Source organism: Pelophylax lessonae, assembly GCF_965119305.1.
Source record: "Pelophylax lessonae genome assembly, chromosome: 7".
In the NCBI taxonomy this organism is placed as follows: domain Eukaryota; kingdom Metazoa; phylum Chordata; class Amphibia; order Anura; family Ranidae; genus Pelophylax; species Pelophylax lessonae.
In genome coordinates, this window is record NC_138774.1 from 155,361,047 (window position 1) to 155,374,899 (window position 13,853).

Consider the following 13,853-nt stretch of genomic DNA (forward strand, 5'->3'; position numbering starts at 1 on the left):
CTTCCCTGGTCTCAGCATTCAGCAGACTTGAGATTTGAGGGCAATCCTAATGCTAATTCGGCTCGCAAAGAAATTGACTTTGACGCCCCTGCTTTATTCCCGGTTCACATATGTGCGGCTGCGGCGATCGCATGTAATGTCGGAGCGCACTGCTCCTTCATTACATGCGATCGGCTGTGCGGTGCGAGTTTAGCCATACACTTTGTATGGCTGAATTCGCACTGCACCCGAAGCAAAGACGCACAGGACCCTTTTTTGCAGCCGCATCAGGATCGGATCGCACAGTGGTTCACACTTGTGCGATCCGATCCTGTGCAAACTGTAAGATCGCACTGCGATATGCGATCAAACTGGGGGTGTCGTTAACATTTCATTGACACCCCCAGCGTATTGCATATGGCAGTGTGAACTGCCAGGGGTGCGTTTGCGATGCGGGAACAGGCTGCGAATTCGCAGCCTTCCCGCATCGCATAAGTGTGAACCGGCACTTAGAGAGACTCCTCTGATTAATTTTAATACAAATGTGTAAAATGTAAACTGTACTATTTATAAGGAAAGCCATTGTGGAATCAGCCCTCAGAGAAATATAAACAGATGTAAAATGGAAATAAAATAAAATATCAACAAAGAGAAGTATTTCATAAACATGTTTGCACAGCAAAGGCAAGATAAGAGACTTAACACAAATTTTACACCAGCAATTGTCAACTTTTTTTTTTTTTAGCACAGCACTACAGTCCTACCCCTATTTATCATTAGTACAATATTAAACTAAATCAAAGCTGTGGATAAAAGAAAATCTGATGGTAACAACATAAGCAGTCCACTTTTACCTGAAAAATCTCTCAGCCTGGTTCACACAATGAGATTATTGGACGAATGATTGTCTTAAAGAGGATACTAAAGTACGAAAATCCTCGTATAACAAAATAAAAATTAGTAAGTGATGTCATGTGTTGTATTGCATTTGTATTGCATTTTCAGATGAAAACTGTACTGATTAACCACTTCCAGCCCGTCATATAGCAAAATGACGGCCGCAAAGTGGTCACTCTATCCTGTCTGGGCATCATATGATGTCCAGCAGTATAGGCCACTCTGCGCGGCCCCGGGAGCATGCAGAGCGGCGATCGGTGGTGCAGTGTGTCACTCTGACACATCGTATCTCTGATCCAGGTAAAGAGCCTACTGTCGTAGGCTCTTCACCATGTGACCAGCTGTGTCCAATCACAGCTGGTCACATAGTAAATAGGAAGTGCCGCTGATCGGCTTTCTTCAGTTCGTGCCTGACAGGCGCGAGTAGAGGAGAGCCGGTTGGTGGCTCTCCTGACGGGGGACGGGGACGGGGGGGGGGGGGGATCTGTGCTGGTAATCAGAGCATTGATTACCAGTGCAGACCCTCGGGGGATGCCACTAGAGCCATCAGGGATTGCCCACCCATGGCCACCAGGGATGCCAATCAGTGCCCTCCTCATCAGTGCTGGCCATCATTGCCATTTATCAGTGCCACCCACCAGTGCCCATCATTGCCACCCATCAGTGCCCATCAATGAAGCATATCAGTGCTACCTATCAGTGTAGCATATCAGTGCGGCCTCATCAGTGCAGGGAAAAACCTATTTATTTACAAAAATTTTTTACATAAACAAACTTTTCGGTTTTTTTTTTATTTGTTTAGCAAAAAAGAAAAAACCTTGCGGTGATCAAATACCACCAAAAGAAAGCTCTATTTGTGGGGAAAAAAATGACATAAATTTGGTTTATGTACAGTATTGCATGACTGCGCAATAGTCATTCAAAATGCAACAGCGCTAAAAGCTTAAAATTGGCCTGGACAGGAAGGAGGGTGAAAGTGCCCTGTATTGAAGTGGTTAAAAAAAAATTGCATGATCTGGTATTGTATGAGAAAAATTTTCATGCTCCATTGGACGATTTAGGATGAAAGCTGTGTACTAAAGGATCAGATTATCGTACGATCGCTTCAAAAGCAGTATTTTTCCTCCACTTTTCTGATTGTGCGTACGCGACTTTAGGAGATGAGCAATTCTTTAATGTGATAGGTAGCTGTTACATTTTTCTTTGTATTTAGGTGAAAATAGGTTACAACACCATTTGAAATAAGCTGAATTAAAGGCATAATCTTTATTGCATACATTGGTCCAGCTCATACCCGAGTGATCCCTGTGCAAATCACTGTAATAATCGTTGCTAGTGCTACTACAGTGATCTTCCAGGTCCTGTGCTGAGTGGTTTCCCTTCTGCATAGTAACCACAGCAGATCACTCACCCACTCAGGACCACTGCTATTCACAGAACACCTTGCATTTTTTCAGTGATTACAAGACATTCTTTGGTTGGATAAGGCAAGATTTGGAAGCTACCACCCTTCCTCTTCACCTCATTAAATCATAGAACGCCTTGTGTTCAATGAAAAAAATACAAGGTGTTCTGTGAATAGCAGTGGTCCTCAACGAGCGAGTGACCTCCTGTGGTTATTATGCAGAAGGGAAAACATTTGACACAGGACCCAGAAGATCAGTGTACACTGTAGTAGCTGTGACTATTGCAGTGATTTGCACAGGGATCTCCCTGGTATGAGATATGCAACAGCAGTGATCTTCAAGATCCTGTGCCAAGCGTGTCTCTTCTGCATAGTAACCCCAGGTGTGGAGCTGCATGATTAATCATTAAAAAAAAATAAAAATAAAAAATTGTGATCTCGATTCAACCCCCCCCCCCCCCTCACGTTTCTAATTCAGCATTTCCACAATTCATACAGTGCAGATCTGTTCTCTGCTTACTCACAGCTGTCAAAAAAAAAAAAACCTCCTACAAATGTTTATCAACATTGCTAAGGCTGAAACATAACTATAAACACATTTTACAAATGTATAATTCTTTTAGATGAAAGGGATGAACTTCAGTCTGTAAATTAGGTCAGTTTAAACACTTAGGCTACATTCACACCTGAGCGTAGCGTTTTTCACGCGTTTTTTACCGCGATTTTACCGCGATTTTTGCGGCGTTTTTTACCGCGATTTTACCGCGATTTTTACCGCGATTTTTGTGCAGGCGTTTTTAGATTGAATAGAGATCAATGGAAAACGCCTGTAATCTGCCCAAAAAGAAGCTCATGTACTTTTTTGAGCGTTGGGCGTTTTGTATACAGCATCAAAACGCTCAGATGTGAACAGGGGCCATTGAAATGAATAGGATTTGTCTTGTTGGGCGTTTTGAGAGCTGATCCTAGAGCAGAAAAACGCCCCAAAAACGCCTAGATGTGAACGGAGCCTTAGGCTCCATTCACACCTGGGCGTTTTCAGCTCCAAAAACGCTCAAAAGAAACGCTTCCAAAACGCCCAACAAGTAAAACCCCATTCATTTAAATGGCCCCTGTTCACATCTGAGCGTTTTGCAAAACGCCTGTAGCTGAAAAAAGTACATGAGCTTCTTTTTGGGCTGATTACCAGCGTTTTTGATAGATGTCAATGAAAAACGCCTGAAAAAAATCGCGGTAAAATCGCGGTAAAAATCGCAGTAAAAATCACTGTAAAATCGCGGTAAAAAACGCTACGCTCAAGTGTGAATGCAGCCTTAGGCTGCATTCACATGTCAGCTTATAATCGCGAGCAGAACCGCCGCGGTTCCGCCCGCGATTCGGAGATTTATTGCAAATGGCGGGACGCCTAGCGTTGCCCGTTGATTTGCAATAGCCCCCCAAACGCCGAGCGATGTTGCCGCGATTTACGCCCGCCGAATCGTGGCAACATCGCGCAAACAAAATCGCGGGACGCAATACGCTCCAAAAAAGTACAAGAGCTTCTTTGGAGCGTATTGCGTCCCGCGATTTTGTTTGCGTGATGTTGCCGCGATTCGGCGGGCGTAAATCGCGGCAACATGGCTCGGCGTTTGGGGGGCTATTGCAAATCAACGGGCAACGCTAGGCGTCCCGCGATTTGCAATAAATCTCCGAATCGCGGGCGGAACCGTGGCGGTTCTGCCCGCGATTATAAGCTGACATGTGAATGCAGCCTTAAGACTAAACCTTCAGTCATTTTTGCTAGAAAATTACTTAGAACCCCCAAATCTTTTTTATATTTTTTTAGCAGAGTCCCTAGAGAATAAAATGGCGGTGTTGCAATAGTTTATGTCACACTTTATTTGCGCAGCGTTCTTTCAAACACACTTTTTTTTTTAAAAAAATACACTTTAATTAATTTTAAAAAAAAATGAAACCGTAAAGTTAGCCCAATTTTTTTGCATAATGTGAAAGATGTTACGCTGAGAATCGTGATTTTTAGTCTAAGCAAAAAATTGTGATTCTCATTTTATCCAGAATCGTGCAGCTCTACACAGGTGGGTAGTTGCTCGCTAAGCACCACCGCCATTCACTGAACACCAAGGTGGAGAGATTGCGATGTCACTGCGTCTCCTATTCACCTCATCCAATTAGAGAATGCCTTTTATTAAGTAGAAAAAAAAAAAAAAAAAAGCATTCATTGAATAGTTGGTGGTCTAACAACCAGCTTCTGTTGAATGGTCCTGTAGGAAAACCAGCATTTGATCAGTGATTGCTGTCAATGACTGTAGCACTGATCATTGTATTCTTACAAAGGGGAGGCCTCCTCTCAGAATACGACAGCCTGGCAGGGGGGAGATCCCTGCATCCACATCGCTTGTGTGGATGTGGGGATCTGTGACCTTTCTTTGTTCAAGCTGTTGGTTGCACCAAAAAAAAAATTCTGTGTGTATTCCCTGCTTTAATGTGAATATACAACCAGGAGCCAGACTGACAAACTCCTGCTTCAGGAATACCATGGGTACAGTACACAAATGTGAATGGAGACTTAAAGCAGATCAGATCGCAGGTTTGTTCTGTGATTATTTCATAAAAGCTTGAAAAACTAAATGAATTTGTTTTAATGAAGATTATTCCAGATTTAACCCATTTCATACCTACAGTAACCTGTTTTTTTTTTTTTTTGTTACGTGGCACTGGTCAACAATGATGACTAAAACCTGGAATGAGTTTTCACCAAAATATGGATGTGAGCTGTTCAGTTGTATATAAAAAGGAGTTGAGATTATTTTCCAAAATAATCTATTACAGAAGATTTCCAAAGATTTGCATGTTCATATCCTGTGCCTTCACACACTTTCAGTTCTAACCTGTTTTAATGTCATATTGCTTTCCTAAGATGTAAACTGGCTCGTCTGTATCTGGGAGTTCTTCAAGTTCAAGATAATCTGACAGGGCAATCTCATTTTCATCACTTGGAAGACCTGATGGATATTCAATAATAATTAGTATAGGCAGATAAAACATACAGTTTTTCCAAAAAGTACACGGAAGGTAAATACTCAAATCACATATGCAAAGTACTGTATACTGAAAACAATAAACAAATGAATTTGGAAAAGATGTATTGAGCTTTTCTTCATTGTCTCTGCTCAGCAGTGAAATGTGATTGCATCAACGTATCTTGGTTACTGACAGGTTTCCTAATAGGTGGAAGTTGTGTATTTCAGTCTTGCACAACTAAGTTACCCTCAGAGGCTAGGACTAATATTCTAAAAGTAGAGAACTGATCTGATATAGTTGTCATTAGTATGCAACTTTAATTTTATAAAATGTACAGATCTGACATGGTTTTTGTTATTTTACAAAATTTGAGGACAGGCGTCCCTGTTAAATTTTATAAAAAAAAAAAAAGTCCCTGCAATAGAAAAGCATTTTGCCACGGTGTGAATCACAGTGACAGGAATCTGATTCTTGCTGCTGGGTTTGACAGCTGCAGGCAGATAGCCACTAAGCCCGCATACAACAATGACAGGCTGTCAGTGGCCGCAGCTATTTGTGCCTGTTCACCTGTGGTGATTGCGGCTAGACGCACACAAAAAGTGTGTTCACTACCCCAGAAGTAATAGGTGACAAATGCATGCCTCACAACTTTTTAAAGGCTACGTTTCCACTACCGCGGTTACGAAGTCGTGCTACTTCTAGCGCGACTTCGTAGTGAAAGTTGTTTGCGGCTTTCAGTGCGACTTGTCTCTCATTATAGAGGAGAGTTGGCCCAAAAGTAGTGCACAAACTACTTTTGAAGTCGCCGCAACTCAAGTCGTGGCAGTGAAAACGGGCCGAATTGAAATCAATGGCTTTTGACTTGCTGTTGCGACTTGACATGTGTCAAGTCGCACAGCAAGTCCCAATAGTGGAAACCGAGCCTAACATAGGAGAGAGGGACACCTAGTAGTAAAAGAACATAGTCATAGGACACACCCCTTACCACACCCCCTTAAAGGAGAATTATACAAAAAAAGTGATTAGTTAAACCCACAAGTGCTTTTTTTACCACTACTATTCCTTTATACTGGCTTTTGAAATTTACAAATTCAGCAATTTAGAAACTGGATGAAAGGTTTAGCACTGAGAAACACTTTTTGAAAGATACAAAGTGCATTTTATATACAACTAGATGGGTCAGACCAAAGTGAGGCACAAATGAGGAGGAAAAGAGGGACAGATGGACTTTGTTCCAAATCAGGGACAGTCCCTCAAAATCAGGGACAGTTGAGAGCTTTGCAAATAAATGAAGGAACTGCTGCTTTTATCAAAGTTTTCTCTTGCTGGTTTCTTGATCCTCCTGTTGAAGTCTTCTCACACTGGTGTCTAAAGCCCCGTACACACGTACCGATCGTCGGCCGAATGATCGGCCGTCTTTTGTCCAGGGCTGTCGGTGTCTGTTGAAAAGTGCAAAAGACTGCACAAGAATTTTGTCCGCCGACTACAGCCGACTGCAGAAGTGGTGTCATGTAATGGTTAACTTTCCCTGTGTTTTTTCTTTTCTGAGCATGCCCAGTCTTGCAAATCTGCTGTCTGTCGGCCGAATTCTGTACTGACTGGTGAACAATCGGCCGCTCTGGTGTCGGCATACAAAAATTTTCATGCTTGCAAGACAGATTCTTTTCAGCCGAAAGTGCGCTGTCAGCTGTCGGAAGCATCATACTAACAAGCCTACAATCGGCAGATCGGTCGTCGGCCGAAGCTTTTCGGCCGACGATCGGTACGTGTGTACGGGCCTTTACTTCTTCCATCAATGCCTTTTCATACTAGTGTCTTGCCTCTTCATTCAAAGCCCTCTCACCCTGGTGCCTTGGTTCTTCTATCAAAGCCTTCCGACACAGGTACTTTCCTTCCTCCATTAACCGCCTTAGCGGTATCCCCGAGCGTGACTCGGGGTAGGAATTTTCTGCTATTAGCGGTATCCCCGAGTCACGCTCGGGGTCAATGGGCAGAGCTATGCAGACAGCGCAGCGGAGCTTCTCTTACCTTATCCTGGCGATCCAGCGATGAGCTCTCATTGCTGTGACCGCCAGTGAGATCTCCGCCGCTCGTCTGTCGGTAGGAGGACTTCCTAGTTCCGTTCCCTGCAGCAGCAATGCTGCTTGGGAGCGGAACTAGGGAGGGAAATTAAAAAAAAAAAAAAAAAAAACGTTGCACAAAACACATAACACATTTTATATTATATATATGCATATATATATATATATATATATATATATATATATATATATATATATATATATATATATATATATATATATATATATATATATATACACAGGCCTCGACAAAACCCGGGCGCCAGGTCGCATTTGCGAGTAGAATTAGCGACCTGGCGCCTGGGGTGCCCTGCAGAAGGTGTCCTGTCATTTTTGCACGGACTTCCGCGCCGTCCAAAAATTGAGGCCCCGGCTTTTCGGCCTACTTGAGATGAGAAGCTTCCAATGGGGAACTGGTGCCCTCTTGTGGTGGCCGGGAGTAATGACTGTTGTAATTACTGTTTCCACTGTTTGTTCACAATGCATTACGTCTCCCTGTCCAGTTAGTTACCTTTGACAGGGAGTGTGGTTATTGGTTATTTATTATTAATTTAATTTATTTTTTAAATGTAAAATCTAAATAATATTTTTTTCTTTTTTTTTTTTATTAAAAAAATATATATATTTTTTTCCAATTATTATTATTACTAAAAAAAAAATATATATATATATAATATATCTTTTTTTTTTCCTCATCGCCATGCCACAGTCTGATCAGGTCCGCCTGTCAGTTTTTCAGGCAGACTTGATCGGACCCTTCATTCTCCTCTATGGAGCAGTAATCTGCCGCCATCTGATCCTGTCCGTCAAAAGCAGACGGATGGTGGTTCTATTTGCTATCCATCCCGTGGATCGGATCAGATGGCATCGGATGGAAAGAGACAGACAGTCTGTTTTCATCCAATTGCGCTATAGAGGAGAGTGGGGTTCTAGTCGTATTTATGTGTAAATTTAGTATCCGTTTTAATAAAGCTTGGTTGTAAGTTTAAAAAAAAAAAAATGGCTCCTAACTTTTTTAGCTGGCTCCTAGATTTCAGGAAAATTTGTCAAGCCCTGTATATATATATATATATATATATATATATATATATATACATATATATATACATACACACACACACACACACACACATATATATATATATATATATATAAAATTATATTATTGATTCGATTATAATTCATGCGTTTTATATATATATATATATATATATATACACACAGACACACATATTATATATATATATATATATATATATATATATATATATATATATATATATATATATATATATATATACACACACACACATATATATATATAATATATAACGCATGAATTATAATCTAATCAATAATATAATTTTATTATATATTATATATTAAATAATAAAATAATATTATTGATTCGATTATAATTCACTTGTTTGTGTTTCAAATTTATCACATCTGGGATGTCTACTAGAGTCTTGTTTTGGTCAGGTTTAAGTCAGTAATTACTAAGAATTGTAGGCCTATAATACAAAACGCCAAATTTCCATGAAAAGAATTTTACCGCTTTTGGAACAGAATTCCTGACAGAATCATACCGCCAGGGAGGTTAAGGCCTTTTCACACTGGTATCTTGCTTCTTCCATGAAGGCCTTTTCATACTAGTGTCTTGTCTCTTCATTCAAAGTCTTCTCACACTGGTGTCTTGCTTTTTCTTAAAAAGCTTTCTCACACTGGTAATTGTTCTGTCCTTGTACCATAATCTCATTACAAGTCATATGTTCTTGTACCTTTTATATACAATGGAAAACCCCTTACTTCCAAATTAGCCCATGAAGTACACATGCTTCTTCCAGAAGACACACCTTATATCCACAAATCATCCTTTTGTACAGCTGTTCCCAACATTCGGAGTTTAAATCACGAAAGCTTTCTAAAAATAGGTGTCCCATAGCTATACCAACTTGAAATACAGAAGTATCTGAGGACAGCACTAATGTCATCCAGAGTCTGACAAAGAATCCATGTGTCCATCCTCTATTCAGAACTGCTGCATGAGCCTTGGAATGATCTCCTAATTGCAAATTGGAATGGGCATGATACAGAGACTAAGCCAGACTTTGTTGTCTGTTCGGGTGGAAATGAATGTACGGTCACATGTCTGCTATATAATTAGGATCTAATAATAACAACAAAGGATAAAGAAGTCTTAAGGCCTAAGCAAACACTTTTCTGCGCTGCCCAAGTTTATATTGAGAATAGATACACATAAGTAGGCTTCTGCAATGACATAAAAGATCTGTGACAGGGCACTCATCATGTAGATCTTTCCCCAATTGTAATCTGCATCACAATTGTCAATACACAAGCTTCCCTAATCCCTAAACAAGAACAGCACGACACATGACATTAATGAGGTCCCACACACACACAAGCATCTACTGCTGGTTCTTTCCATGTTCCAGATTTTATTAAAATGTAAACGTCATGTCCTCCCTATGTGTATGTGTTTAGGTGCTCTACAAGGTAAAATGTGACATCACATATGTGTGTCGGTACTCTGATGTTAAATTCCACATCTTCCTCATTACCAGGAATATGAGATCTTCTACATGGATTCCATGTGTCCCTGGTGTGTTAGTGTGTGTATTTCCTGACACGCATCTAGGCATATACAGGGGGAGTGTATATGTTGTGGCTGCAGGGAATGTCTTAAAGCGAAACTAAACTGCCTAAAGGGAGTTAGTTCTTCCTTAGGGCTCCATTCAAATACTGGCATATCAGATCGCGGGCAGAATCGTGGCAATTTTGCCCGCGATCCTGAATCATTGCAAATCGCGGGACGCCTGTGCGATTCCCGTGACTTGCAATGGCACCCCTAACGTGGCGCAATTTTGCCGCATTATTCACCCAACAAATCGCGGTAAAATCGAGCAAACAGAATCACGGTACGCCTGTCACCCAAAAGCAGTTCTTGTACTTTTTTTGGGTGACAGGCATCCGGCAATTCAGGATCGTAGGCAGAATCACTGCAATTCTGCCCGCGATTCGATATGCTAGTATGTGAATGGAGCCTAAAGAGGAAGTTCAACCAAAAAGATTGTTTGGCTGTACCTCTCCTGTGCATTACAGGAGCGCAGTTCCTTCTGCACTCCTGTGACACATTTCAGATGACAACGGGCTAAAGAGGGGATCAGGATCCAACCACATGCCTGGACCGGCAACTGGCTCAGCCTCTCAGCCAGCCACTCCCATCCCATCCACAGTCCAGTGCTCCAGTAATAGCAGGGGCAGGGGTGGAGGGGAGGCAGTGCAGACAGCGGTGAATGACAGTCACTAGCTCTCTGCTCAGGAAGCCCTGAGAACCAAGCGATCAGCAGTGTTTGATCGCTTGGTTCTCAGTGTTAAAGCCAGCGGGGCACAGATGCAGCATCAGACCGAACCTGCATTCACCTAGGTGATTACAATTCTTCAAAAAAAAAAAAAAAAATTATCCCATGCTTCTTTTTTAACACTCCCCCTACCCAAGCAGAATTATGGGAAATGTTTTTTTTTTTTTTTTTTTTTTTTTTAGCCCCATCCCCTGCCACCATTTTGGCCTAAGCCAGAATGACATGTACCTGGTCCTGCAGTTCCCTAGGATATTTTCATCACTTCTCCCAGGAGGCTGAAATATTGGCAAACATAGCAGCTGAGGGAGGAATCGGGCCAGGGGATGGGTCCAGCTGGCTGCCTGCACCCAGCTAAAGAAAACCAAGATGGTGGTGCAGGACCAGCTGTGTGGCACCTATCACAGTGGGAAAATTCTGAGTTTACTATGCAGGCGAGTATGTGCTTTGAAGAGTACTACAGGTGAGTGAGATAACACATGTGGGGAGGGAAGAGTTGAGTACTGCTTTAAAGCAGAACTAAACTCCAGAAAATAAATACCTCCACCTTCCCTCACTGGCCACAGTCACCTTCTCCCTGGGCTACTTCCAGGTGACCGGTTTTAAGCCTTTTGATTGGCTAGTGGGGAATGACATAATCCCACACATGTGCATGGGAGTCAGTGACTCTGGCACAGCCAGATTGTGCCAGGACTGTATGCTGAAGTTCACACGCACAGCTCAGTGTGTATTCAATTGAAGACTGCAAGCAAGAAGTGCATGTCAATGCAGAAGAAATCTAGCATGCAATAAAGAGCTGCCTGTTCCCAATTGTTTTTAATTATGGGTTTACTACTTTAACAGTAAGGATAAACTCAGAAGCTCTCCTACTGGGATGTTAGAGCCAATAGCCAATCATAGGGAGAAATAGCCTGGCCACTGCACGCCTCTCCTGGCCAGAGTAGTTAGCAGGTAAAAGCAGCTTCAGCTGGATCCATCCAGGCCATGCCCCCAACATGTTTCACCCCAACCTCAGAGCTTAATCATGAAGGGTGGGGCAAAACATGTTGGGGTTGTGGCCTTGATGGATCGAGCTGAGGCTGCTTTTACCAGCTAACTACTCTGGCCAGACGAGGAGTGCAGAGGCAGTGATTTTTCTATTTGTGCAGAGTGCTTTGGGTCTGGACAAACCTATCCGCAGTCAGCACCCACACTAGTCACTGTCATCCAACTTACTGGACCTTGTCAGCCTAAGCGGGAGCCTCTAAGCATTTTTTTGTGGGTCACAGCCAATCATAGGAGGTGGAGGCATTCTCCACCCTGCAGCGGCACGTATTCATGCGTGGCTGCAAAGTGGGGAATGGCTCTGCCACCTATGATTGGCTGACAGCTTCTGGCAGTATAGCTCAGGTGGGTTCGTACTTGTGTATGAACACACCTAAGCTCATCACTGTCTAACCGTAAAGGGATAATTGTCCCAATGTGAGAGAAATCCCCTCTCAGACCGCTATCACAGGAACTAGTGTCCCCACTGGAAGATTTCCCCTCTATTCCTGTTTTGGTGATGATTCCAATTTTTGGATTTTCCCTCACTTTGATTCCCGGAGACACTGGTGATCAGGACAGTTAGAGAGGGGGAATCTGCCTAAATGGGGACCCAGACAACAGGAAAACCTGACAGGTGTTCTCTCCCTTCTCCACACTGTCTAAAGAGGCCCTGTCTACTAAGCCTGCCTAGGTATCTCTGTACCAATTGAAGGTAATGTGGAGGAGTGATATGAGGTGTTCTCTGTATAGGAGAGGAGATGAGGCTCAGCCCCCGCCATAAGGGACCAGCACAGGGAGGGAAGATAGTGGAGACCAGTGAGGGGTCCCTGAGGAGAGGACATGGAGGGAAAGCTCACTGGGCACTTCTCCTGGTTGTAATGTGTCCTGGGTCCCCCATAGTGGAGACCAGTGAGGGGTCCCTGAGGAGAGGACATGGAGGGAAAGCTCACTGGGCACTTCTCCTGGTTGTAATGTGTCCTGGGTCCCCCATAGTGGAGACCAGTGAGGGGTCCCTGAGGAGAGGACATGGAGGGAAAGCTCACTGGGCACTTCTCCTGGTTGTAATGTGTCCTGGGTCCCCCATAGTGGAGACCAGTGAGGGGTCCCTGAAGAGAGGACATGGAGGGAAGGCTCATTGGGCACTTCTCCTGGTTGTAATGTGTCCTGGGTCCCCCTGTCTCCTGGGAATGGCCCAGCCTTGTCCTACACACACCTAGCTCCTCTGTATATCAGCACAGGGAGGGCCATAGTGGAGACCAGTGAGGGGTCCCTGAGGAGAGGACATGGAGGGAAAGCTCACTGAGCACTTCTCCTGGTTGTAATGTGTCCTGGGTCCCCCATAGTGGAGACCAGTGAGGGGTCCCCGAGGAGAGGACATGGTGGGAAAGCTCACTGAGCACTTCTCCTGGTTGTAATGTGTCCTGGGTCCCTCTGTCTCCTGGGAATGGCCCAGCCTTGTCCTACACACACCTAGCTCCTCTGTATATCAGCACAGGGAGGGCCATAGTGGAGACCAGTGAGGGGTCCCTGAGGAGAGGACATGGAGGGAAAGCTCACTGAGCAATTCTCCTGGTTGTAATGTGTCCTGGGTCCCCCATAGTGTAGACCAGTATGGGGTCCCTGAGGAGAGGACATGGAGGGAAAGCTCATTGGGCACTTCTCCTGGTTGTAATGTGTCCTGGGTCCCCCTGTCTCCTGGGAATGGCCCAGCCTTGTCCTACACACACCTAGCTCCTCTGTATATCAGCACAGGCAGCTATTCTAGGCCCAGAAGCTTATAATCTACTTGTCTTGTCCTCCACACATTCGTACATGATTCAGGTCCCTCTGCCCCCCGAGTCTTGCCCCTCCCTCACCTACTTTACAGTATCCCCTCTCTGTCTGGGGAACTTACCGGCCTCCATCCTGCCCTGTCACCCAGGGACCGGCGGCTCAGCCTCGTCCACAACAACAGTGAACGCGGTGAACGCCGGGAAATGTAGTCCAGCGGTGGGTCGGCTGTCGTAGACATTGGCACTTCTAGTACTACGACTCCCAGGGTGCAGTGTGTGCTGCCGTAAGGCG

At 43.7% G+C, this 13,853-nt stretch overlaps 1 protein-coding gene across 1 annotated transcript in view; it reads right to left on the minus strand.

Annotated features, from left to right (window-relative positions):
* The window catches only part of ATG4A (autophagy related 4A cysteine peptidase), a 53,624-nt gene extending 39,814 nt beyond the window's left edge, over window positions 1-13,810 (minus strand). The window contains exons 1-2 of the mRNA XM_082263828.1: window positions 13,684-13,810; window positions 5,170-5,283 (exon numbers count right to left, since the gene is read on the minus strand). Coding sequence (XP_082119954.1) covers window positions 5,170-5,283; window positions 13,684-13,693 — 124 coding nt within the window. The 5' untranslated portion in view covers window positions 13,694-13,810. The remainder of the gene's footprint in view (window positions 1-5,169; window positions 5,284-13,683) is intronic.
* Window positions 13,811-13,853: the final 43 nt, after the last annotated feature.